General features: G+C 50.0%; 8 protein-coding genes across 8 annotated transcripts; 3 read left to right on the top strand and 5 right to left on the bottom strand.

Annotated features, from left to right (window-relative positions):
* BDZ83DRAFT_680652 (RTA1 like protein-domain-containing protein) lies at positions 1-1,301 on the bottom strand (the record flags this gene model as incomplete). Its single annotated transcript, XM_060511203.1, has 2 exons — positions 122-1,301; positions 1-63 (listed from the first exon to the last, which is right to left on the bottom strand). Coding segments are annotated over exons 1-2 (767 nt in total), but the record flags the coding sequence as incomplete, so codon positions are not given.
* A 250-nt stretch (positions 1,302-1,551) lies between these two features.
* On the top strand, positions 1,552-3,130 carry BDZ83DRAFT_636021 (uncharacterized protein). The gene is made up of 3 exons (XM_060509223.1): positions 1,552-1,764; positions 1,867-1,947; positions 2,010-3,130. Exons 1-3 carry the CDS (start codon positions 1,699-1,701, stop codon positions 3,018-3,020), a joined length of 1,158 nt encoding a protein of 385 aa, XP_060360163.1. The 5' UTR covers positions 1,552-1,698; the 3' UTR covers positions 3,021-3,130.
* A 5-nt stretch (positions 3,131-3,135) lies between these two features.
* BDZ83DRAFT_588309 (major facilitator superfamily domain-containing protein) lies at positions 3,136-4,817 on the bottom strand (the record flags this gene model as incomplete). The annotated part of the gene is made up of 4 exons (XM_060506124.1): positions 3,136-3,384; positions 3,438-4,016; positions 4,085-4,541; positions 4,606-4,817. 4 exons carry the CDS (start codon positions 4,815-4,817, stop codon positions 3,136-3,138), a joined length of 1,497 nt encoding a protein of 498 aa, XP_060360164.1.
* Positions 4,818-5,652: 835 nt separating this feature from the next.
* BDZ83DRAFT_588247 (necrosis inducing protein-domain-containing protein) lies at positions 5,653-6,553 on the bottom strand (the record flags this gene model as incomplete). Its single annotated transcript, XM_060506117.1, has 2 exons — positions 5,653-6,301; positions 6,360-6,553. 2 exons carry the CDS (start codon positions 6,551-6,553, stop codon positions 5,653-5,655), a joined length of 843 nt encoding a protein of 280 aa, XP_060360165.1.
* Positions 6,554-7,400: 847 nt separating this feature from the next.
* Positions 7,401-8,742, top strand: BDZ83DRAFT_796097 (uncharacterized protein; the record flags this gene model as incomplete). Its single annotated transcript, XM_060515859.1, has 2 exons — positions 7,401-7,940; positions 8,031-8,742. The coding sequence occupies 2 exons, from the start codon at positions 7,401-7,403 to the stop codon at positions 8,541-8,543; spliced, it is 1,053 nt and encodes a 350-aa protein (XP_060360166.1). The 3' UTR covers positions 8,544-8,742.
* BDZ83DRAFT_588331 (uncharacterized protein) lies at positions 8,696-9,328 on the bottom strand (the record flags this gene model as incomplete). The annotated part of the gene is made up of 1 exon (XM_060506127.1): positions 8,696-9,328. The coding sequence occupies one exon, from the start codon at positions 9,326-9,328 to the stop codon at positions 8,696-8,698; it is 633 nt and encodes a 210-aa protein (XP_060360167.1).
* A 956-nt stretch (positions 9,329-10,284) lies between these two features.
* BDZ83DRAFT_559255 (uncharacterized protein) lies at positions 10,285-10,746 on the bottom strand (the record flags this gene model as incomplete). The annotated part of the gene is made up of 1 exon (XM_060503549.1): positions 10,285-10,746. A coding segment is annotated over one exon (462 nt), but the record flags the coding sequence as incomplete, so codon positions are not given.
* A 4,766-nt stretch (positions 10,747-15,512) lies between these two features.
* On the top strand, positions 15,513-16,733 carry BDZ83DRAFT_562411 (ankyrin repeat-containing domain protein; the record flags this gene model as incomplete). The annotated part of the gene is made up of 2 exons (XM_060503578.1): positions 15,513-15,683; positions 16,035-16,733. Coding segments are annotated over 2 exons (870 nt in total), but the record flags the coding sequence as incomplete, so codon positions are not given.
* Between the last annotated feature and the right edge of the window lie 1,052 nt (positions 16,734-17,785).

The raw sequence follows: 17,785 nt of genomic DNA on the forward strand, positions 1-17,785 counted from the left end.
AAAGCGACGAGGAAAATAAGAGCCGCGTCGAAGACGTAGAGAAACACCTCGGTTGTTTGCAAGCTTAACACATGAACAATTAGTGACCGGAAGGAGGAGCCTAAGTTGTGACCAAACTCACTATCCATTATAGCCTTGGATGTACTCAATGACACGGAATAGTGAACGGACTAAGACCAGTACACTGACGCCGTATAAGACCCAAAGGAACTTCTCCCATGAGGCTGCGTGTCTCAGATCCCGACCTCTCTCTTGAGAAATACGCCAATGGAAGACTGCTGTGACGGCAATGAAAAGAGCAAAGCCAATGAGCTGGATGATAAGGCCAACAATTATGACGTTTTCTCCCAATTGAATCTTGCTCGGCGACTTGGCATTAGTGAGAATACCCCCACCTCCGCTCTGAACGAGAAAGGAGAGGACATCACTCGTGATGAAAACCTTCGTAAGAATCGTCGGCTTGACCGGGCTGTAGTCTTGGCCGTTTGATAGAATAATGAGGCGACCTAGCATGCCGTAAATAGATGCTGCGAGCAACGACGGGGCGATGAGCAGCATTAGAGACTGTATTGCGTAGGGCATCACCTGCCAGTTCGGGGTTTGGGCTGCCGATATGGCTCGAGCAACATAACCAAGGATTTCGCAGACAATGCCGACGATGAATGGAATGAAGAAGCGGGTTCGTTTCTTGTAAAGAAAAAGTGCGTGAGAGGCAAGAGTTGAAGAGAATAGGACGATGAAGACGCAAGCGGCAGCCATTGAGGGGTCATATAAGTAAAGAGATGCCATGACCTGACTGTCGCTTCGGTGATGTAGCGATGCCATGGTGGTGCGGGTATTGGCGAGAAAAGATTGATCTTTGACTGCGTTTCAAGCAAAGCTTTTCTGTGTCGATTGAGAAAGGTAGCAGCTTCTGAAACTTCCGATTCACAACTTCTTGAATCATCTGTCATTGATATTGGCTTTTATATTGAAAGATTCTGACCGCCGAGATGCTGGGTCTTGGACACGAACATCTCACTAGCATGTATCCTCTTGGTCTAGATCTTTGCCTTGAGATACTCAACTCAGCCTCTGCCCTAAATAGCATCATAGTGGATTGTGCGTATGGAATTCTCCGTCGAAGAAGGTGTGGGCGCCTTCCGTATGGAAGTTGTGGCTCCCTGAGATACTGATCACTACAGTCACTCTGTCTGAATCAACGTTCATTGTGGTGGCGTAGCAACTATACGACGATCTCACGCTACCGCTTCGGTGAGACATCCCATATGTTGCTGCCTGGAAGGACAGTTGACCAATCTTTTTGGTGTCAAAAGATGGGTTGCTCCTCTTATCATCAAGCTAGAGGACTTCGATCTCGGCCCTAAAAAGATGGACCCTAGTTGGCAAGGGGCCGAGAGCCCGAGATACACGTAAATGCTTGTATTGTGGAGATACGCGTATTCCCGAGTCATCAGGCACGGATGCAACGTCAATGAACGCTCAGCCAACTAATTAAATACTTGGACCCTATTTTGTACGGCCCGGTATTGTTGTCAGCCGCTGACCGGACTTAATGCATTTCATACCGTCAAATTCAGAGGGATGTTCGGATCATGACACGCAGTGCCTCATCCTTCCCCGTGGCCGGCATTCATCCTTTGAGAGCAAAAGAGAAACAAACTCAAAAGAAAGTCTTCAAAAGCATATTCAATCGCAATGTTACGTCGTCAACACAAGAAAAGCCGTAAAGGATGCACGGAGTGTAAACGGCGGCATATGCGGGTAACCTATTCCTCTGACCAGCGATGTCATTGAACCTTTCCCTTCTCAAGATTTCTCATGTACACAGCATCTGATAGACTGACATCCTTTGCTTTTGAACAGTGTGATGAACAACGACCCACATGCTTCAACTGTATCAAGGCCGACCGTCTGTGTTCTTTTGCCGACGAGCCATACATAGGGGTAGGTCAGCCACACCCAATCGCAACAAAAAAAAATACGTGTAATTGACCAAATCAAATAAGGGCCATGATGTGCCCCCCCGATCGGATCATCATTCTGCTAGGGCATCACCAGATGTCCAGCCGAACGGAGACCCTGACGCCGTCAACATGCTTCACATGGAACTACTTCTCCACTTCAGCTTCGACGTCTACGTTCCCGAGTTCGATGACAACCTTGGAAGACCTGCGACCGAGCTGGTTCTGAAAATCGCCCAGGGAGCCCCTTTCTTGATGCAGGGGGTCCTGGCCATGTCTGCACGCCATCTTTCCATTATCCGGCCCGAGAAGTCGGCGCTGTACCTCGATCAGGCAGTCAGGTTGCAAACCAGAGCGATCGAAATGTTCAACATTACGCACAATGAAGAAGGCAGGGAGACATGTGTAGCCCGACTACTGTTTTCTTCTGTCCTCGGCCGCCACATCTTGGCTGATGTGCTTCGCGATGACGGCCTAGACTTCCCTCATTTCTTGAACCGCTTCACTCATGGCGTCAGGATTCATGGCGGAGTCAAAGCCGTCGCCGCTCAACAAGATTGGGTATCCCTTTTGGAGACTGAATTTGGCCCGCTGATGACCAGGGGATTGGCTGCGGACATGTACGACAAAACCATTGAGCCCAACGAGGCTCTGCAGTCTCTTATAGCTCAATCATCCAACTTGGATGAAGAGGAAAGGTCAGCATGTGAGATGGCACTCCGGCTGGTGGATACGGGCCTTCATGACCTAAGAGATCCGACCAGGGTCGAGTGTGGACGACGGATGATGTTTACCTGGTCGATCATGCTATCGGATCGTTACATCTGCCTTTTGGAGCGCCAGGTCCCGGAGGCGCTGGTGGTTTTAGCACGATACAGCATGTTCCTGCACTTCGGTAAGAGCTTTTGGCAGATCGGAGAGGCTGGACCGCATCTACTTCATGCCATTAGTACTCACCTAGGACCAATGTGGCAGCCCTGGCTATCATGGCCGGAAGAGGTTCATGATATTGAACACAGAATATTTTCTGGGACGAAAGCAAATGTTCTTGTATAATCATTTGGGGGCTTGGATGAGGAAATCTTAGGTATTGGAGACTCTCAGTTATTAATCTTTTAGATCGCACTGTCCCCAAGCACCTTTATTTATTGTGAAGAAAGAAGGAGAATCTTCACAACTTGGGGTTGAATCTGCCCCGTATACGCTCCCCAAAGACGAAGAATGATACCAAAATTGGAACAAGACTCAGCGCAATGAACCCCAACAAGCTATTCCCCCAACCAAGGCCCAAAGCATCGTACATTTCCAATCCAGATAAGGGCAATAGAGCACCAAGAAGCGACCTCAAAATTATCAGTGCCGCTGTCACCGAGGCGGCATATTGCGGATAGGCATCAATGAGATAGTTTTGGATGCATGTCTCCCATGATTTCAGTGATGTATACACAAATTCCTGAGTCGCTCCGAACTTACCATTGTGCCCATCAATCCAATACATATAATCATGACACCCAACATCGGAACAATCCAATGGACCTCATTCTGCACCGTCCAGCCGTAGAGAGACAAGCCGAATGGTAAAGCTAGCGCACAAGGAACAGTCATGATCGGTTTCAATCGGTCTTCGGGCTTATACTCCAAGCCTCTGGCTTTCGTCCGCTTCACAATCAAGTCGGTCAACTGCCCGAAACCGATCACGCCAACGACCATGCCAATGCCGGCGGGAAGAAAAGAGAGACCGCTCGAACTCTCGTCAAATCCATAGTGTTCTGTGTAGACAAAAGTGAAAGTTGCTACCAGAAGGTACAGGATGCCGTAAGAAATAGCGATGTAGAGGGCGTTGAGGGTGACCACCGGAGTGGCTACCAAGAGCTTGATCGGGCGCATGGCGGCGAGACGTAGTTTTTCTGACATACGAGTCTTTTGTTCGAGCCTGCTTCGTATTTCTTGGTTTCCAGTCTTCTTCCGGAGACGGCCGGCCTTGTACTCTAGAATGGCAGGGGGATACGTCTCCCGTAATACCAGAATCGAGACTGGTATGAATATTCCTGCCTGAATGAGCACCATCAGTCTTAAGAGTTCTCAACGACATATCGTAAGGCTGGGAGACATGAACTTACTAGAATACTGATGAGCCAAAACACCCACCTCCATCCGGTGGCGCGAATGAGATAACCGCCAGCGACCGGCCCAACACATGCTCCTAACAAGGGACCCAGTGCCCAGATGGAAACAGCTCTACCTCGCTTCTCGGGTGGCATCATATCTGCGATGCTTCCGCTCCCAATAGTGAGGGGAACAACACCAGATAGACCCATAAAGAGGCGAAAAGTAAGCAACATTCCGATGCTATTGCTCAGCGCTGTCCCGATTGTGAACCCTGTGAAGAGGATATTCCCGAAGATGTAGAGATATCTGCGGCCATACAGTTCGCTGATTGGGGCGACAAGCAGAGGACCAAGGGCGAATCCAAGAACGTAGATCGAGAGCAGGAAGGTTGCAGTAACGGAGCTTTCGTCGTGAAATTCTTCCATGATAAGGGGAATGCCAGGCGCGAACATTGAGGAGCCCAGAGGCCTGGAATTGTCAGCATCAACCATGAGAGATATTTCTAGAGGCCAGTGACCTGAGAATTACTGACGTGACTACGCTGAGAAGAGACAGTATGGCGATGTTCAGCCCCTTCTTTCCATTTGACCAATTCAAGGGGTGCTCGGGGTCCCCTTGCCCGTCCCAATCGACGATAAGAGCTTCTCCGTCCACTGCATGAACAGCTTCGGGATCATGGTTCTGTATGGGGGGCTTCGAGGCGAGAATCTGAGCTTGTGGCTCTGGCGTATCTGGTCGGATCATCTTGGGAGTCTCAGAAGCAGCTTTCGAATCCGATGTTCCTACCATGGCTACAAATGAGACCAGAATTCTCACTCGAGAGGACAATTTGAGGACCCTTCTGCACATATGGACTTTTAGTATCAGACAGCCCCTGTTATTGGCCCTTGTAAACCGCATGGTAATGGGAGGCGCACAATCCCTGAAACACGCGTATTTGAGGTGGGAACGTTTAGTTCCCGTGGTCATTACAGACATCCGGCAACAACTCAGAACCGAGCTATGACAGAATCATGCGGAAATTGTCCATTTAGCTTCTAGCGATATGTTGATTGCACTCCAGTATTTTCTGGCCCAGGTCCAGGAGGATCCGGAACTCCGCGCTGTCTGTGGGGACGCGGAGCTGTTAAGTGGTTTTCAACCTCGGCAGATTGGAAGTCTCTGGAGGATCTTCTAGAAGTGGTATTCGAGTGCGGAAGTCCTAAAAGACATCATAGATAGAGAGAATGAATAGTTCGGTCGATATACTACGAGGTAAGTCGGCACGCTTAATCCTTGCATTCCGTTTTGGCATCGCACCTACACCACATTCACACCAAAAGCCCTACTTCTACACACGATGTGAAGGAGTCAGTTATTTTCCATCGAAAATTGTCCCTGCTCATACTAATTCAGTCATGACTGAGGGTTGTTTGCGTTGCAACCATAATGAATGGTAGACCCGAGACTGAACTCAAAGAGACACTGCTAAGGACAATCACCCAAGATCAGTGATATCACATGACGTTCTTCAATTGCACATATGGCTCAGCTATTCACACATTACTTAGAATGTCTCGGTTTGTCTTCATTGATGTATCTAATCATCAACTGGGGGCAGAGGAATTGCAATAGGCTCTTGCTCGCCGGGTGCCAAGTCAGGACCATCAGGGTCCGGGATGTCTTTGGTACAGTCCTGCCCGTCCTTCAAACCGTTGTAGAATGCCTGTTGGTAAGCCCCATCGAGGGATCCTTGGATATTGGCGTCGTTAAACGGCACTTGGGTCTTTTCGTACTTGACGTCAGTCAAGGCCTGCCTCGCCGGGCTAGGTAACGAGCTCCACGCGATAAGAGTGCGATTGGAGGCCGCGGATATATCTGTATCTTGGAAAGGTGCCATGGCATTATCGTGGATTGAGACAATCGGGTTCGTGGGTGAAGTCCTGAATTTGAGGTCACCAACAGCCGTAGTGCCCCATCTCAAGTGGTCGACCGTGTATGAGATGCCAACGACCCGGTATGAGGAGGGTTTCTCGGCGTTGCAACCCCATCGGTTTATCCAGACCACAACACTGGCCCAGTAGTGGCGGTGCCCCTCGTCGTTTCCCTTGCCCCATCGAACCTTGGGGAAATAGTAGCTGTAAATGATGGCCTCACGGCCGTGGCTGCTTCCGTGGCGAGCGTAGACTTGGCCAGCGCCGCCGTTACCGCAGCCTGATCTCCCGCCGCCGGTGGGCTTCAGACCTGCTCTGTTTTATTCCATTAGATACGACATTGTTCTATAGAACGAACAACATGGAGGCTTACCCAAGAGCCCCACTGGCATCGACTGCGGGATACGGATCGCAACCTCCCGTGACGGCGAGGAAAGGGTTAAATCTACGTTCCAGGCGACCGTCTGTCCCGGGAGAAGAGTCCTGTTTGAAAGCTGTGATCATATCGTGATTTGCCCACGCATGACCACCTGAATCATCGCCTCCACGAGGCAAGATGGCGGCCATGGCAGCCTCCGAGAAGAGGAGGCATACTGTGAGAAGGTGCTGAGCTCTCACAAACATGTTGTCAGTGGATGTGTAAGTTGAGCCGAGATAGAGGCTATGACTTTAGCGAGTCGCTGATGGGACATCTCGAGAGGCGTGTATACTTAAGAAATCATGATAACGATGTTGATATGGGCAACAGTGGTTGACTGCGATAAATTCTGCCCGCTCCGCTTCAAGTTCTCAGTCGTTGTCCATTTGAGTTTAATTAGACGGCTTCGCCGGTGGCCGCACGGCACGGCACGGTGGCCAGTGCCACCAGAAGCTTCTTGTTCATGGCGAATAAAATAACGAGAATTAGACTATGGCCTGCGAAACTTGGGCAATTACATGACTGTCTGCCTTCGGCAATATCGACGTTCTTTGCGTTCATCTCGTCCGCAAGAGCTAGCTGAAATACCCCCAAGATGTTCGCGCCGATTCAGCGAGCTTCCTCTGCTAGTGGAGTCCTTGATTATTGTAAGTTTCTTGATATAATTGAACTAGATAAAATTAGTTTTCTTGCCATGAGCCAGCAACTTCGTGTTACACTCCCACGTCGAATCTGATCACGCCAGAAATGAGGCTAAAGCTGACTTTGAAGGAGCGAGACACTTCATATATTACTGAACGCCAGAAAAGCCTAAAGCCAATGGTCATTTCCGCAATATGCTCACCCATTCTGGACGTGCCGGAAGATGTAATTTAATCCGATGCCTCTTTACATTATCTAAACGACACCCGACTGATGTCCGTTTTCTTCCCTCCGAAGCTTTCCTTTCTACTTGCTCATTGTGTCTCTTAAAGCTATCAAGGCTTCTATTTCACAATGTCGAGCACGTCACACTCCTTCGGGGCAAGCGGCCTCCGCCTCCTCTTGTCATGGGCAGTCCTCCAAGCAGCCCTCGTTGGCGCATCCCCTGCACCAGTCGCAAGACCCGACACTCTTCCCTATCCTGACGACGAACCTCTCGCCAAGCGAGTCGTAGGACAGTTCCCCAGCTTTCCTAATGACTACAATGGTCGCGTCCAAAAGGGCGTCTACCTTCGTACGCTCATGCCGCTGAGCGACGCGGAGGCAACCCGCCATAACCGCGGGGTTAGCGTCGCGAGTCCGTGGCAGAACCAGGCCGCCGTCGAACAGTGGGGTTGGACGCGCGAAATCAATTGGGCGCCGTTCAACACTAACGGCGGCGACGAGTTCAGTGACGGCGACGACTTTGACCAGTTTGAGACCTCGCCTGGTTTCGGTAATCTCATGGACGATGTCTTCGCAGACCCGAGCCACCCAGTAGACCCGATGGAGAATGGGTTGTCTACATTCCTACATGCAAATGACTTCACACTCCGGGATGGCTCATGGGGAGAGGTCAGTTCTGAGTTTCGACTCCTACAAAGCCGTCAATTTCGGCCTTCAATGTTGTGGATCTTTTACTAACATCTTACTCTCTTCCTCCAGCCATCGCAAGCCTCCTACCAAAATGTCTTCAACCCTCGCTCAGGAGCAATCATCTTTGACAGAGACTTCAGCCCCCGATATCAAATAGCCGAAAGCGGCGCCGGCGACGTCCCAGAACTTGAACAGCTCTCCGACCTCGCTTACTTCCAGTGGCTTGATGCCTGCGCAGCAAAGCGTATCCGTCCCAACAACATTAACCTCATCTTCCAGTCTCACATCACCTACGTCCCCAGCTTCAATCTCATTGCGCAGGCTCTGTATGACGCCGGGCACCGCAGGGTGCCAGGTTGGGGCCAGAGGGTGACATTCTCAATGGACTCCCGGCCGGGACTAGCTATTCTCGGGAGCACGCACGGCGCGGCTCCGGCCTTGTTCCTCATCCAGCACAAGGCGACATTTGGTCGGAAGGTAATTACGGAAGTGACGGTATGGGGAGGCGCGAGCGGTTTCAGTTTTAGGGCGAACCCGGAGGTTGAGACTCTCAACTTGAGATTTACCGTCAGGGACGCTTAACCGATTTTCCACCGATTCAGAGAGTTTCGCGAATATGGATAGATAATATGAAGCGGTTAGCTGAGATACATGGATTGGAAGTTGTTCCAAGTAAGCTAGAATTAACAACCCGGACTCGATACCCTTCGAGCCGTTCGACTTTGGTTCGCCCTTCATATCCTGCATAGATTTCGACACAGAGTTGCGATAGGTTTAAGAGATTGAGGCAAGTTGTTCGCTGCTCCGCCTTGGTCATCATATTGCCTCAGATCCTGGATCGCACACGCGAAATCCTTGCTTGGGTTCGCATACTTCGTCCCACTTCGACTACCAGAACTCAGATTATCCAGAGCATTTTGCATGCCCTCGTAAATTGCGATCTGATCGACAAATTGCTGCGCGATGGTCTCTTTGCGGCGAGTCTCAAGGCCTTTCCATGCATTGGTATAGTAGTGTCCCAGCTTGGTACAGTGGATCAGAAGCGCTGCGAGGCCAGCTGCAAGAGCTGTGGCAACTGACGAGCCTGTACGTCCGTTCCTAGTGACTAGATCGCTGATCTGAGAGCCCAGAGCCTCTGATATGGTGTCGGAATCATGGCTGTCATCTTCAAAAACGTCCTTGATATCTACGCCTGGGAATAGGTAGTTCAGCCCATTCTGATCGGTAACCTCTGGCCAGACCTGTCCGTGAGGATCAGCAGCACCAATGCAGAGCACTTTGGCGTTGTTAATTTCCCGCTGAAACTCTCCTCTATTACCGTGCTGACTGCGTCCTTGGATTCCATCGTCGCTCGCTGCGCAGAACATGATGGGTATCCGACGGCGTTGAGTGCCGGTGCCCTCACAGGCGCTTACGACATTGCGTAGCTCCATGAGCGTGGCCTCTGGAATTTTGTTATTGTCGTTGCGGATGGTCCAAGACATACTGATGATGTCGACGTCTTGCTCTATGGCCGCTTTGATAGCCTGCGCAAGTCAGTCAGATCCATAGCTTGTTCAAGCGCTGGCGCTGGTTCAAAGATGGCATTGATATCACAAAGCCTGACAACAGAACTTCGCTCAAATTGGGCCTTGGAACATAGGCTCATAATTCTTACCTTAGCTGCGCTGCTTGCATCAGGTACTCGACGATTGCTGGAGGCGTCTCGGATGGTTTTCAGACGATATGGTATTATGTCCGCAAAAGGGCAAATACGAAGAATCGTTTTTGCCATGAATGTTCCATGGCCACTGACAGACGAATAAACCGGGTTCGGTCCATCGGGCGTTTGGTCAAAGCTTCGACCTTCCAAAAAGCGCGACTCTAGACAACGCATGCTTTTGCTAAAGAGATCAACTCCGTCATCGATCAGTGCAACCCTCACTCGACGTAAGTGCGGGTTCTTGAAGTCATAGTCTGGCAGCTCCTCCGGTGCAGGGATAATTGAAACAAATTCCTCAACGTACTTGAACCACGGCTGTTCTACAGATTCTGAGGCAGAACCCGCAGCACGATCAGGCCCAGGTACGCCTGTCGGCGTAACTCTGCCCACATCGACAACTTGAATGGTTGGTAGGCTCTTGCAGTCGTCGAACTGCTCATGTGCTTGGGTCAGGGTTGACTGTCTGGACAGCTGCATTTGTACTGGCGCATGAATACTAGTTGAGTTCTGATTCGTCTGTCCCATCTTCGCCGGCTGTCGCCTTGGCTGCTTCATGCGCCTTGTGAAGCTTTCAATGTTCTTTCGTATGCGACTTTCTTCTACCGATGGTGCTGTGTAGTAGATATACACCTTTTGCAGATATTCAAGAGCAGGTAGTCCCTCAGGCTCGCTCCATCCACGAAGGACAGAGTTCCGACCACTCCAATGAAGATGAAGTTCGCGAACCTGCGGCGTCGCTGTCTGTATCACCTCGGGGCAGAGATCTTCCTTGTGCCAGTCAAGAACCTCGACATCAAAAGATGCATACTTCTTTTTCCCGTGCACAAAGCCCGCCAGAGCCTTTTCAACCTCCTCGTCTCGGTGAGGGTGGTCACCGTCATAGACAACAACCTTGAAGATCTTACGAACACCCCACTCCCTGAACCAATTAAAGAATTGAAGATGATCTGTATAGCGGGATGAACCATTAGGGGTTTTCTGATCATTGTCAAGGAGGATCGTAGCCGGCTGAAGAAAGACATGACGAAGAGTGTGGTGGTGATCCCGTTTGCTGAAATAATTTCTCACTTGGGTCTCTGTCATGTCACGGTATTCCTTAGCCGTATCCATTGCAAAATAGTAATCTGAGTTCTCGAATATTAGCATTCATACAAAAGCGATTCAATAATGGCCAGGGCTCCATTTTCCTCATCACTCAAATCAGGGAAGAAGAAGGGGGGTGTGACGACGCCATGCGATTGTTGGAACCAAGCTATGAAAAGCTGAAGTAATTCCAAGCCGGGGGTTCCTTTCAGAATTTGAAACTTACGCTGTTCGTGATTTCCGAAAAATCGCTGGATTTCGGTGTCAATCTCCCGGAAAGCGTTCCTCGTCTCATCGTTGTGGAAAACAGTCGACCGCAGAAAGCGAACTCCGAGCTCCTTACAAATTTCATCACTGGCTTTGTCTGCAGCCTCAACATCTTGTTTCGTGAAGCGTGTCTCTTTCGAGGTTGTTTAAGAGTTGATCCTAGCAAACAATCCACCGAAAACCTGCGCAAGTATGATCCGAGACAGCTTGCGGATGTAGTGGGTGAACTTTGGGGATTGTCTTCTGGCGCCTTGGAAACTGAGTTATTTTCAAGAGAATTTGTACAGTAGTTGTTGAGCGGCACGAGCGGGTAATTGGTTGATATTCTTGGCGAGGTGCATGTAAACGCTTTCATCACATCGCATTGAATCCCTGAATGTAACCTGCGCCTGTCGCTAAGCTTCAAACAGGAACCCCAAGTTGGGTCAAAGATAGCCAGAGGCAGTCGCAGCTAGCTTCGATGTACTTGCAAGTACCCAGCAGGTTACCTTGTGAATGCATAACTTGTTGTTGGACAGTTGGACGGAAACCAACCCAATCTGAGCAATCAGCTGATGTATGAGTGGCCGGCCTAAGGCGGCTTTCTCCCCTCTATGAGCTCATCTTTCTTGGAAGCTTTTCCGTTGCAAAGTTGGCATACCTGAGGAACGTTCTTTTCCACAGAATCGTAGACGACCTTCGGAAGAGCAAAAGTTGTTCCATAAAAACACACAATCATGGAGTTACTTGAGAGATTCGATGCGGAGGATGGTGGCCCAGATAAAGAGTATGTTGCACAACGGCAATGCTGCTATTATTTATTTCTTCAAAACCTTTCAATTCCAGCCCAGTCTTGAGAGCTTACAGTAATTAACGAATTGAAAGCATTCTTGTGGTCCATGGATTGTCACATAGCGGTGGCAGTCCTTGGGAGGCAATCGCGACCGAAGCAGCCTGGCTGAGACGGGATTTATTCAATGATAGCAACTCTAACGTCATTGCTTTCAACTACGAAAACTTTTTTAATTGTCAAAACCCTATATGCACTCGCGATGGACTGAAGTCCGTTGCCTGTCGGCTCTTAGACGATATCGTGGCTTGGAGGGCATCGGAGGTCAGCATCTCTCATCGAAATTTCCAGAGTGTCACCCAATTGCTGATTTTTTCCCCGAAGGGAGATCGCCCACTTGCCATTCTAGCTCATGACACGGGTGGTGTACTTATTAAGATGGTAGGTTGAGCTAAAGTTGCCTCTGAATCTCTTTCTATTCGTAGGTCCTCTTCAACTTACACGTTTGATAACAGGCCTTAGTCATTGCTTCTGCCGACCTAAACAAGTATGGTCAACTGCTGTCCTCTATTTATGTCTTAGTAAGTCAACCTATAGTTTTGATGTGAGAAGATTGCAATGCTGAAAAATTCAAAGATCTTCCTTGGCTGCCCACACAAAACATCAAGTACTGAGTCACTTGCTAATGGGTTTGCGACTTTGATCTGTAACACTCGCAGTGTCCCCAGTGTCGGCCTCATGCAAGCTGCCAAACTATGCGCTAAAACTACCACTGATGTGAATCACCTGTTCTTGAACAGCAATGTGCCTTTCAGGATGCAAATCATCAGCGTCTTCTCGGAGGCATTGCATCCTATTGACCGAGTAAGTACATACACATACTTGGTGGTTGAGCTCTCCTATCTCTCTCTTGTCACGGTTTTTACACCGTTATCATAATAGCGATCATGCGAGGGTCCGATTGGGCCGTAGAATCGCCCTGAATCGTTGTTTTATCCATTTCTGACTCCATTAGACTTTCGATGAGTTCACTGCAACGCTTGACCTCAGTTGCGAAACTCGCATCGGATTGCCACACCCTCACCACACCCTGCTCGGTCACGAACTCGACGAGAGGACGGATAAGTTGCTCAAGGGAAAACTTCAGATTTCAATTACAGGTAACGCGCCAAGATATCTCTGTGCACTGAATAAACCATCTGCATTTCTATATGATCAAAATAACTAATTTACGCTTCTCACAACAGGAAGCTTTGGCAGCCAGAGCGTACAAGTCCTGCTCTTATCCGCGTCTCCGCCACCTACTTTCCAAGCGGGGCTTGAGTACAATACATCGGATAAGTCGGGATTCGAAGAAGACCTCGATGAGTGGATAGAAGATCATACGTCAAGCAATATCCGATATATCTGGACTTCTACGGAATCATCCCCATCGGGTATGATTGGCAGCCTCGTTCGATTGGTATCGGAAGTAAACCAGCAGTCAGCACCCAAGACAGAGACCCGAGCTTTTGCCTACCAGTTTCGAGAGATCAGAGTGCATTCACAGATCCAAACGAGAATCCACTTGAGCAGTATGCGACTAGTTCTGGAGAGCTTCCTAGCTCAGGGTCTTGCGTACCTCTCTCATCGGACAGAGCCCGACACTGGTGTGGCAAGCCTGTTTTCGTTATTTGAATCAGCCTCCTCGTTTGCGAAGCCATTGGTAGAAGACTTGCTTGCAGTTCTATTCGTCTCTCTGAACATTTGTCTCCGGCGCAATGGCATTCGTCCAATATGGTCTATCTGGAACCTTGAACACTATGGCGGCGACGCAGAGGTGACTAGTCTGCTGAGCAACTTCAAAGAGCTTTCCCGGTTCACCACGCACAAGCCTGCGATACTCTTTTCCTGGTTGGGACAATCAACCCCTGCTTTTGAGGGAATTATGCAAGATGCCGGCATTCATTCTTTTCAACTAAGGTCTCGATATCAACGGTCTCAAAATCATAGCAGCCAGATTTCTACAGAATTCTTAGCTCCACACGGCAGTCACACGCGCGTTGTTACGTTACCAGAATTGATCAAGGCTGCCTTGTGCGACACCAAAGACGACGAGCTTCGCCAAAGTTTCATGCAGTTGGCCATCCGGACAGCACAAACCAGCGTATCAGAGGTTGAGTGGTCACGAAGAGTCCATGAAGCCATCGACGACAATGGGAAGCTTGATCCACAACGTCTCCAGACTGCAATATCGGGTTTCCTCGCAAGAGACGAGGGCGTTTTCACGAATAGCGCCCTTCGCTGGATCCAATTCTGCTGCCGACCCCTTTCTCCGGCTGAACTTGTCACTGCTTTAGCTCTAGAACAGAGCATAGCGGAATCAGATGAAATCGGAGTTATCTCATATCAGTGCCATCCTGGAAAGGGAATGGAAAGCACCTCATCCGCTGGCTTTTGCTTCATACAAAATCATCTCTCAGGCCTTATACAAGTAGTCGACGACGAGTGTCGGCTTACTTACGACATTACTGGTGAACCAACCGACGCTGGTCCCTGGCATTCCAATAATGCCAAGTCAAACTTATGGATCCTGCGTTGTCTGCTCCGACATTTGGGTGACAAGGCAGAGCTTAAAGGCCTCGACAGTCAAAATCCACAATCCGGGTTCATCCGACCTTCACCTTTCCACCACAACTTGACGACGTATGCTGCCAATTTTTGGTCGCATCACTACAGAGTTGCTCAATCTCACACGTCGACAAAATTAGAGGCCGAAGCCATAGTAACCAGATTCCTGAAGACCAACCACGCCGCGAGTCTGCTGATGCTCCGATATGTTCAGAACACTGTCGTAGAATCTCCTAGGAGGGCGAGTTCTGAAGATAGCACAGCTACTGCGGTGGCTCTTCTCGTATGCCATGGTTTCCATGACGTCGAGGAGATTGGTATGCTTGCCGGCTGCCCTGGATGGGAAAGCAGCCCAAAGACTGTGTTCCCTGCGCTTTTGGAGGCAGTCAGGGGCGGCCATACGACACTTCTTCCGAAGCTCTCTGTTTCTGTGCTAAGAGACGAGGAAGCGAGAAAGATCTTTTCAGCACTTGAACCAGGAAATCTCACACACGACTGCATTCATGACCTTTTCCGACAAGCGCAGTCTCGACCGAACTTCCAACCCCCGGTCGAATTGGTTCTTTGCGCTGCACTCGCCGGCGCCGAAGTAAGCGCCAAAAATATCAAGGGTTGCAAAGTTGAAAGCTTCATGTGGCTTACTTGGCTATTGAGAGCCATTGCCACCCAGAGATCGGAAGCCACAAAGATGATAGCACGGCTTGCAGAACGTCACCTCAACGAAGATCAGAAGGCTGATATCTTGTTCGCTGCAAGCCTCGTTTGCGATTGCAAAGACGTCCTCGCACTTATGAGCTGGCTCAGATCAGATGTCTCGTCCCGATCTTTGGGAGCGCTGATTTACTCGGGCAATCATATTGTTGTGGAAAGGCTGCTGGTTAGCCAATATCAGAACGAATACTTCTCAAGTAAAGAACTGAAGGAGAGTCTCTACATGGCTGTTGATTACTCGTCACTCGAAATTGTGGGAGTACTTCTCGGGTATACTGATGTGTTCGCAGACAGTGAAGTCCTTATGGATTGCCTGAGTCGTGCTATTCAGAAGTCAGCGTCAAAGGAAATCTGTCTCTTACTTCTCGACACGGGAGTTGAGATTAAAGAAGGGCATCAAGAGCAATACTTGAGTGAGGCCGTGAAGCAAGATAACACGGAGCTAGCACAGGTGTTCTTGAATTACGGCGTCAACATCGATGCTCAAAAATTCTCGGGTGAACCGCCTCTTTACTTGGCCGCGAAAGAGGGCACGCTATCCATGGTGAAGTTTCTGATTGAACGAGGCGCAGACATCAACGTTCGAACTGATGTTAAGGGGCTGACGCCGCTGTACGGAGCGACGCTTCAATCGAGACCGGAAATCGTCGAATATCTCCTGAGCAAAGGAGCCGACGTGACTATTCCTTCAAAGGCACGAAATTGGTCTCCTTTGGAGGGAGCCTATGACTATCCGGCCGTCATGGCACATTTGGTCACCAAGGCGTGGCCACCCCCTGACTATCATCGGGTGTCAGAGTTTGGCGACACCCAATGTACAGCACTCTTCCTCGCAGCGACGTACGGCAAGACGGAAAGTGTCAGGTTGTTGTTAAAGCATGGCGACCCGGACATCGAATTCACGCCATCCTCGGATATCGAGAGAGAAAAGGCGGATACGAGGGGATACACTGCTCTAGCTGTTGCGAGTCTATATTCTCACACGGATATTGTGAGGCTGTTGCTTGAGCACGGGGCCAACGTCAACCATCGAATCCCCGGCACCGGTTTGACACCGCTCCACCTCACACACAGCGGCGTTACGCTCGCGGTTCTGCTGGAATACGGCGCCGATAAGGAAGCCAAAGACGAGAACGGCTACACGCCTCTCTTTTACGCCGTGACGAAGCAAGACTCGAGTCTTACCCGGCGTTTGCTGAACGCCGGCGCCGATTTCGAGGCCACCGACAAATGGGGCCATACCGCTCTACCGAACGCCCTGGTCTATGGCGAGCAGGAGAGCCGCGAAGAGATTTGCAGGTATCTCATTTCCAAAGGTGCTCCAGTCAACGCAAAGGGTCCAGATCGATATGGGTCCACCGTGCACAGGTGCTGCAGGTTCGGTGAAGTAGAAGAAGTAAAATTGATCTTGGAGCTAGGCGGCGATGCGGGACTCTGGTATGGGATGCAGGGCACCCTTCTCGAGGCAGCATGCAATAACGAGAACAAAAACGACTTGAGATTAGTGAGATACCTTGTCGAGCAAAAGGGGATCGACGTCAACGGCCCGGGGAGCTACCTCCGCAGTGCCATGGGAGAGGCGTTCCGGTCTGGCGGCGAATCACTCATACGATACCTGCTTGAGAATGGCGGAAGTTATAATACCCTAGATGGTAACGGACAACCGGCGTGGTTTAATATTTGTGCTAGAAAACACGATGCCCTCGAGATCTTTGACATACTACTAGCTGATTACGGAGCGGACGACTTCTTCGCATCGCTAGGGGATAAAGACAAAATGTCACGGAATATTCTGCACTGCGCAGCACACTCAGGGCATCTGAGACTTGTTGAGAGACTTGTCGACCTAGATCGAAACCTAGTTAATAGCCGTGACGCCGATGAGTGGTCGGCCCTTCACTGGACAGCACGAATGGCTTCCATCGACGGTCTCGGAGGCGAAGTTTCTCCGCAGAAATGGGAAGACAAGGTCGAAATCATCAAGTTCCTTGCTCGCAAGGGTTGTCCCGGCTTGGCAGGACGTGTATCGGGTGGCAACGAAGGGACATGGAACGTGCTGGAGATTGCGGAATACCACGGCGCGCCTGAAATTGTCGTCTCTGCGTTCAGGGACATGATGGAGGACGCACAAGTACAAGTCGAATCGACCAAAGCGTTGTCCAAGCGTGCTGGAAGATGGATTTGCGATGGCTGCGATACTGTAAGTTTCCCTGCACCAACGGAACGCCATATCTGAAGCTAATCCAGACAACAAATCCAGCTGATTTGGGGTGCCTTCTTTCTTTGCAATGACAATGATTGTTACAAGAACTTTGGGCTTTGCTTCAAGTGCGCGCCTTACAAGGATAAGCTTCATGACCCGAAGCACGCGTTCATCATTGATAAACGAGGGGCCCCAGAATGCCAAAGTCCGGACTCAGCAAATTAGAATCCTGCTTTCGACTGCGTTAGATCTCGCGGGATGAAGAGGAGCTTGGGGTGGTCAGACGAATGGAAAGCTGAGGTGAATATGACGTTGGGGCAAGTGGGTTCCGAAATTCATAGCAAATGTGATAGATGTCTGTCGACTTCATGGGTTTTTCAGTGTGCTCTTCGAGGGAGATCGAAGACTAATTGATGGCGAGGCGCATGCAACTCCAACTGTCTCTCATCAGGACATGTATCGTGCGATGTCCTCACCGA

Source organism: Colletotrichum acutatum (assembly GCF_030867785.1).
Source record: "Colletotrichum acutatum strain CBS 112980 chromosome Unknown BDZ83scaffold_125, whole genome shotgun sequence".
In the NCBI taxonomy this organism is placed as follows: domain Eukaryota; kingdom Fungi; phylum Ascomycota; class Sordariomycetes; order Glomerellales; family Glomerellaceae; genus Colletotrichum; species Colletotrichum acutatum.

What these genes read in the sequence shown, in the direction of transcription:
- BDZ83DRAFT_636021 (XM_060509223.1), top strand. Translation starts at nt 1,699, where the DNA reads ATGTTACGTCGTCAACACAAGAAAAGCCGTAAAGGATGCACGGAGTGT. An exon ending in GTAAACGGCGGCATATGCGG is followed by an intron (nt 1,765 to 1,866) that starts GTAACCTATTCC and finishes GCTTTTGAACAG; the next exon opens with TGTGATGAACAACGACCCAC. An exon ending in CCGACGAGCCATACATAGGG is followed by an intron (nt 1,948 to 2,009) that starts GTAGGTCAGCCA and finishes AAATCAAATAAG; the next exon opens with GGCCATGATGTGCCCCCCCG.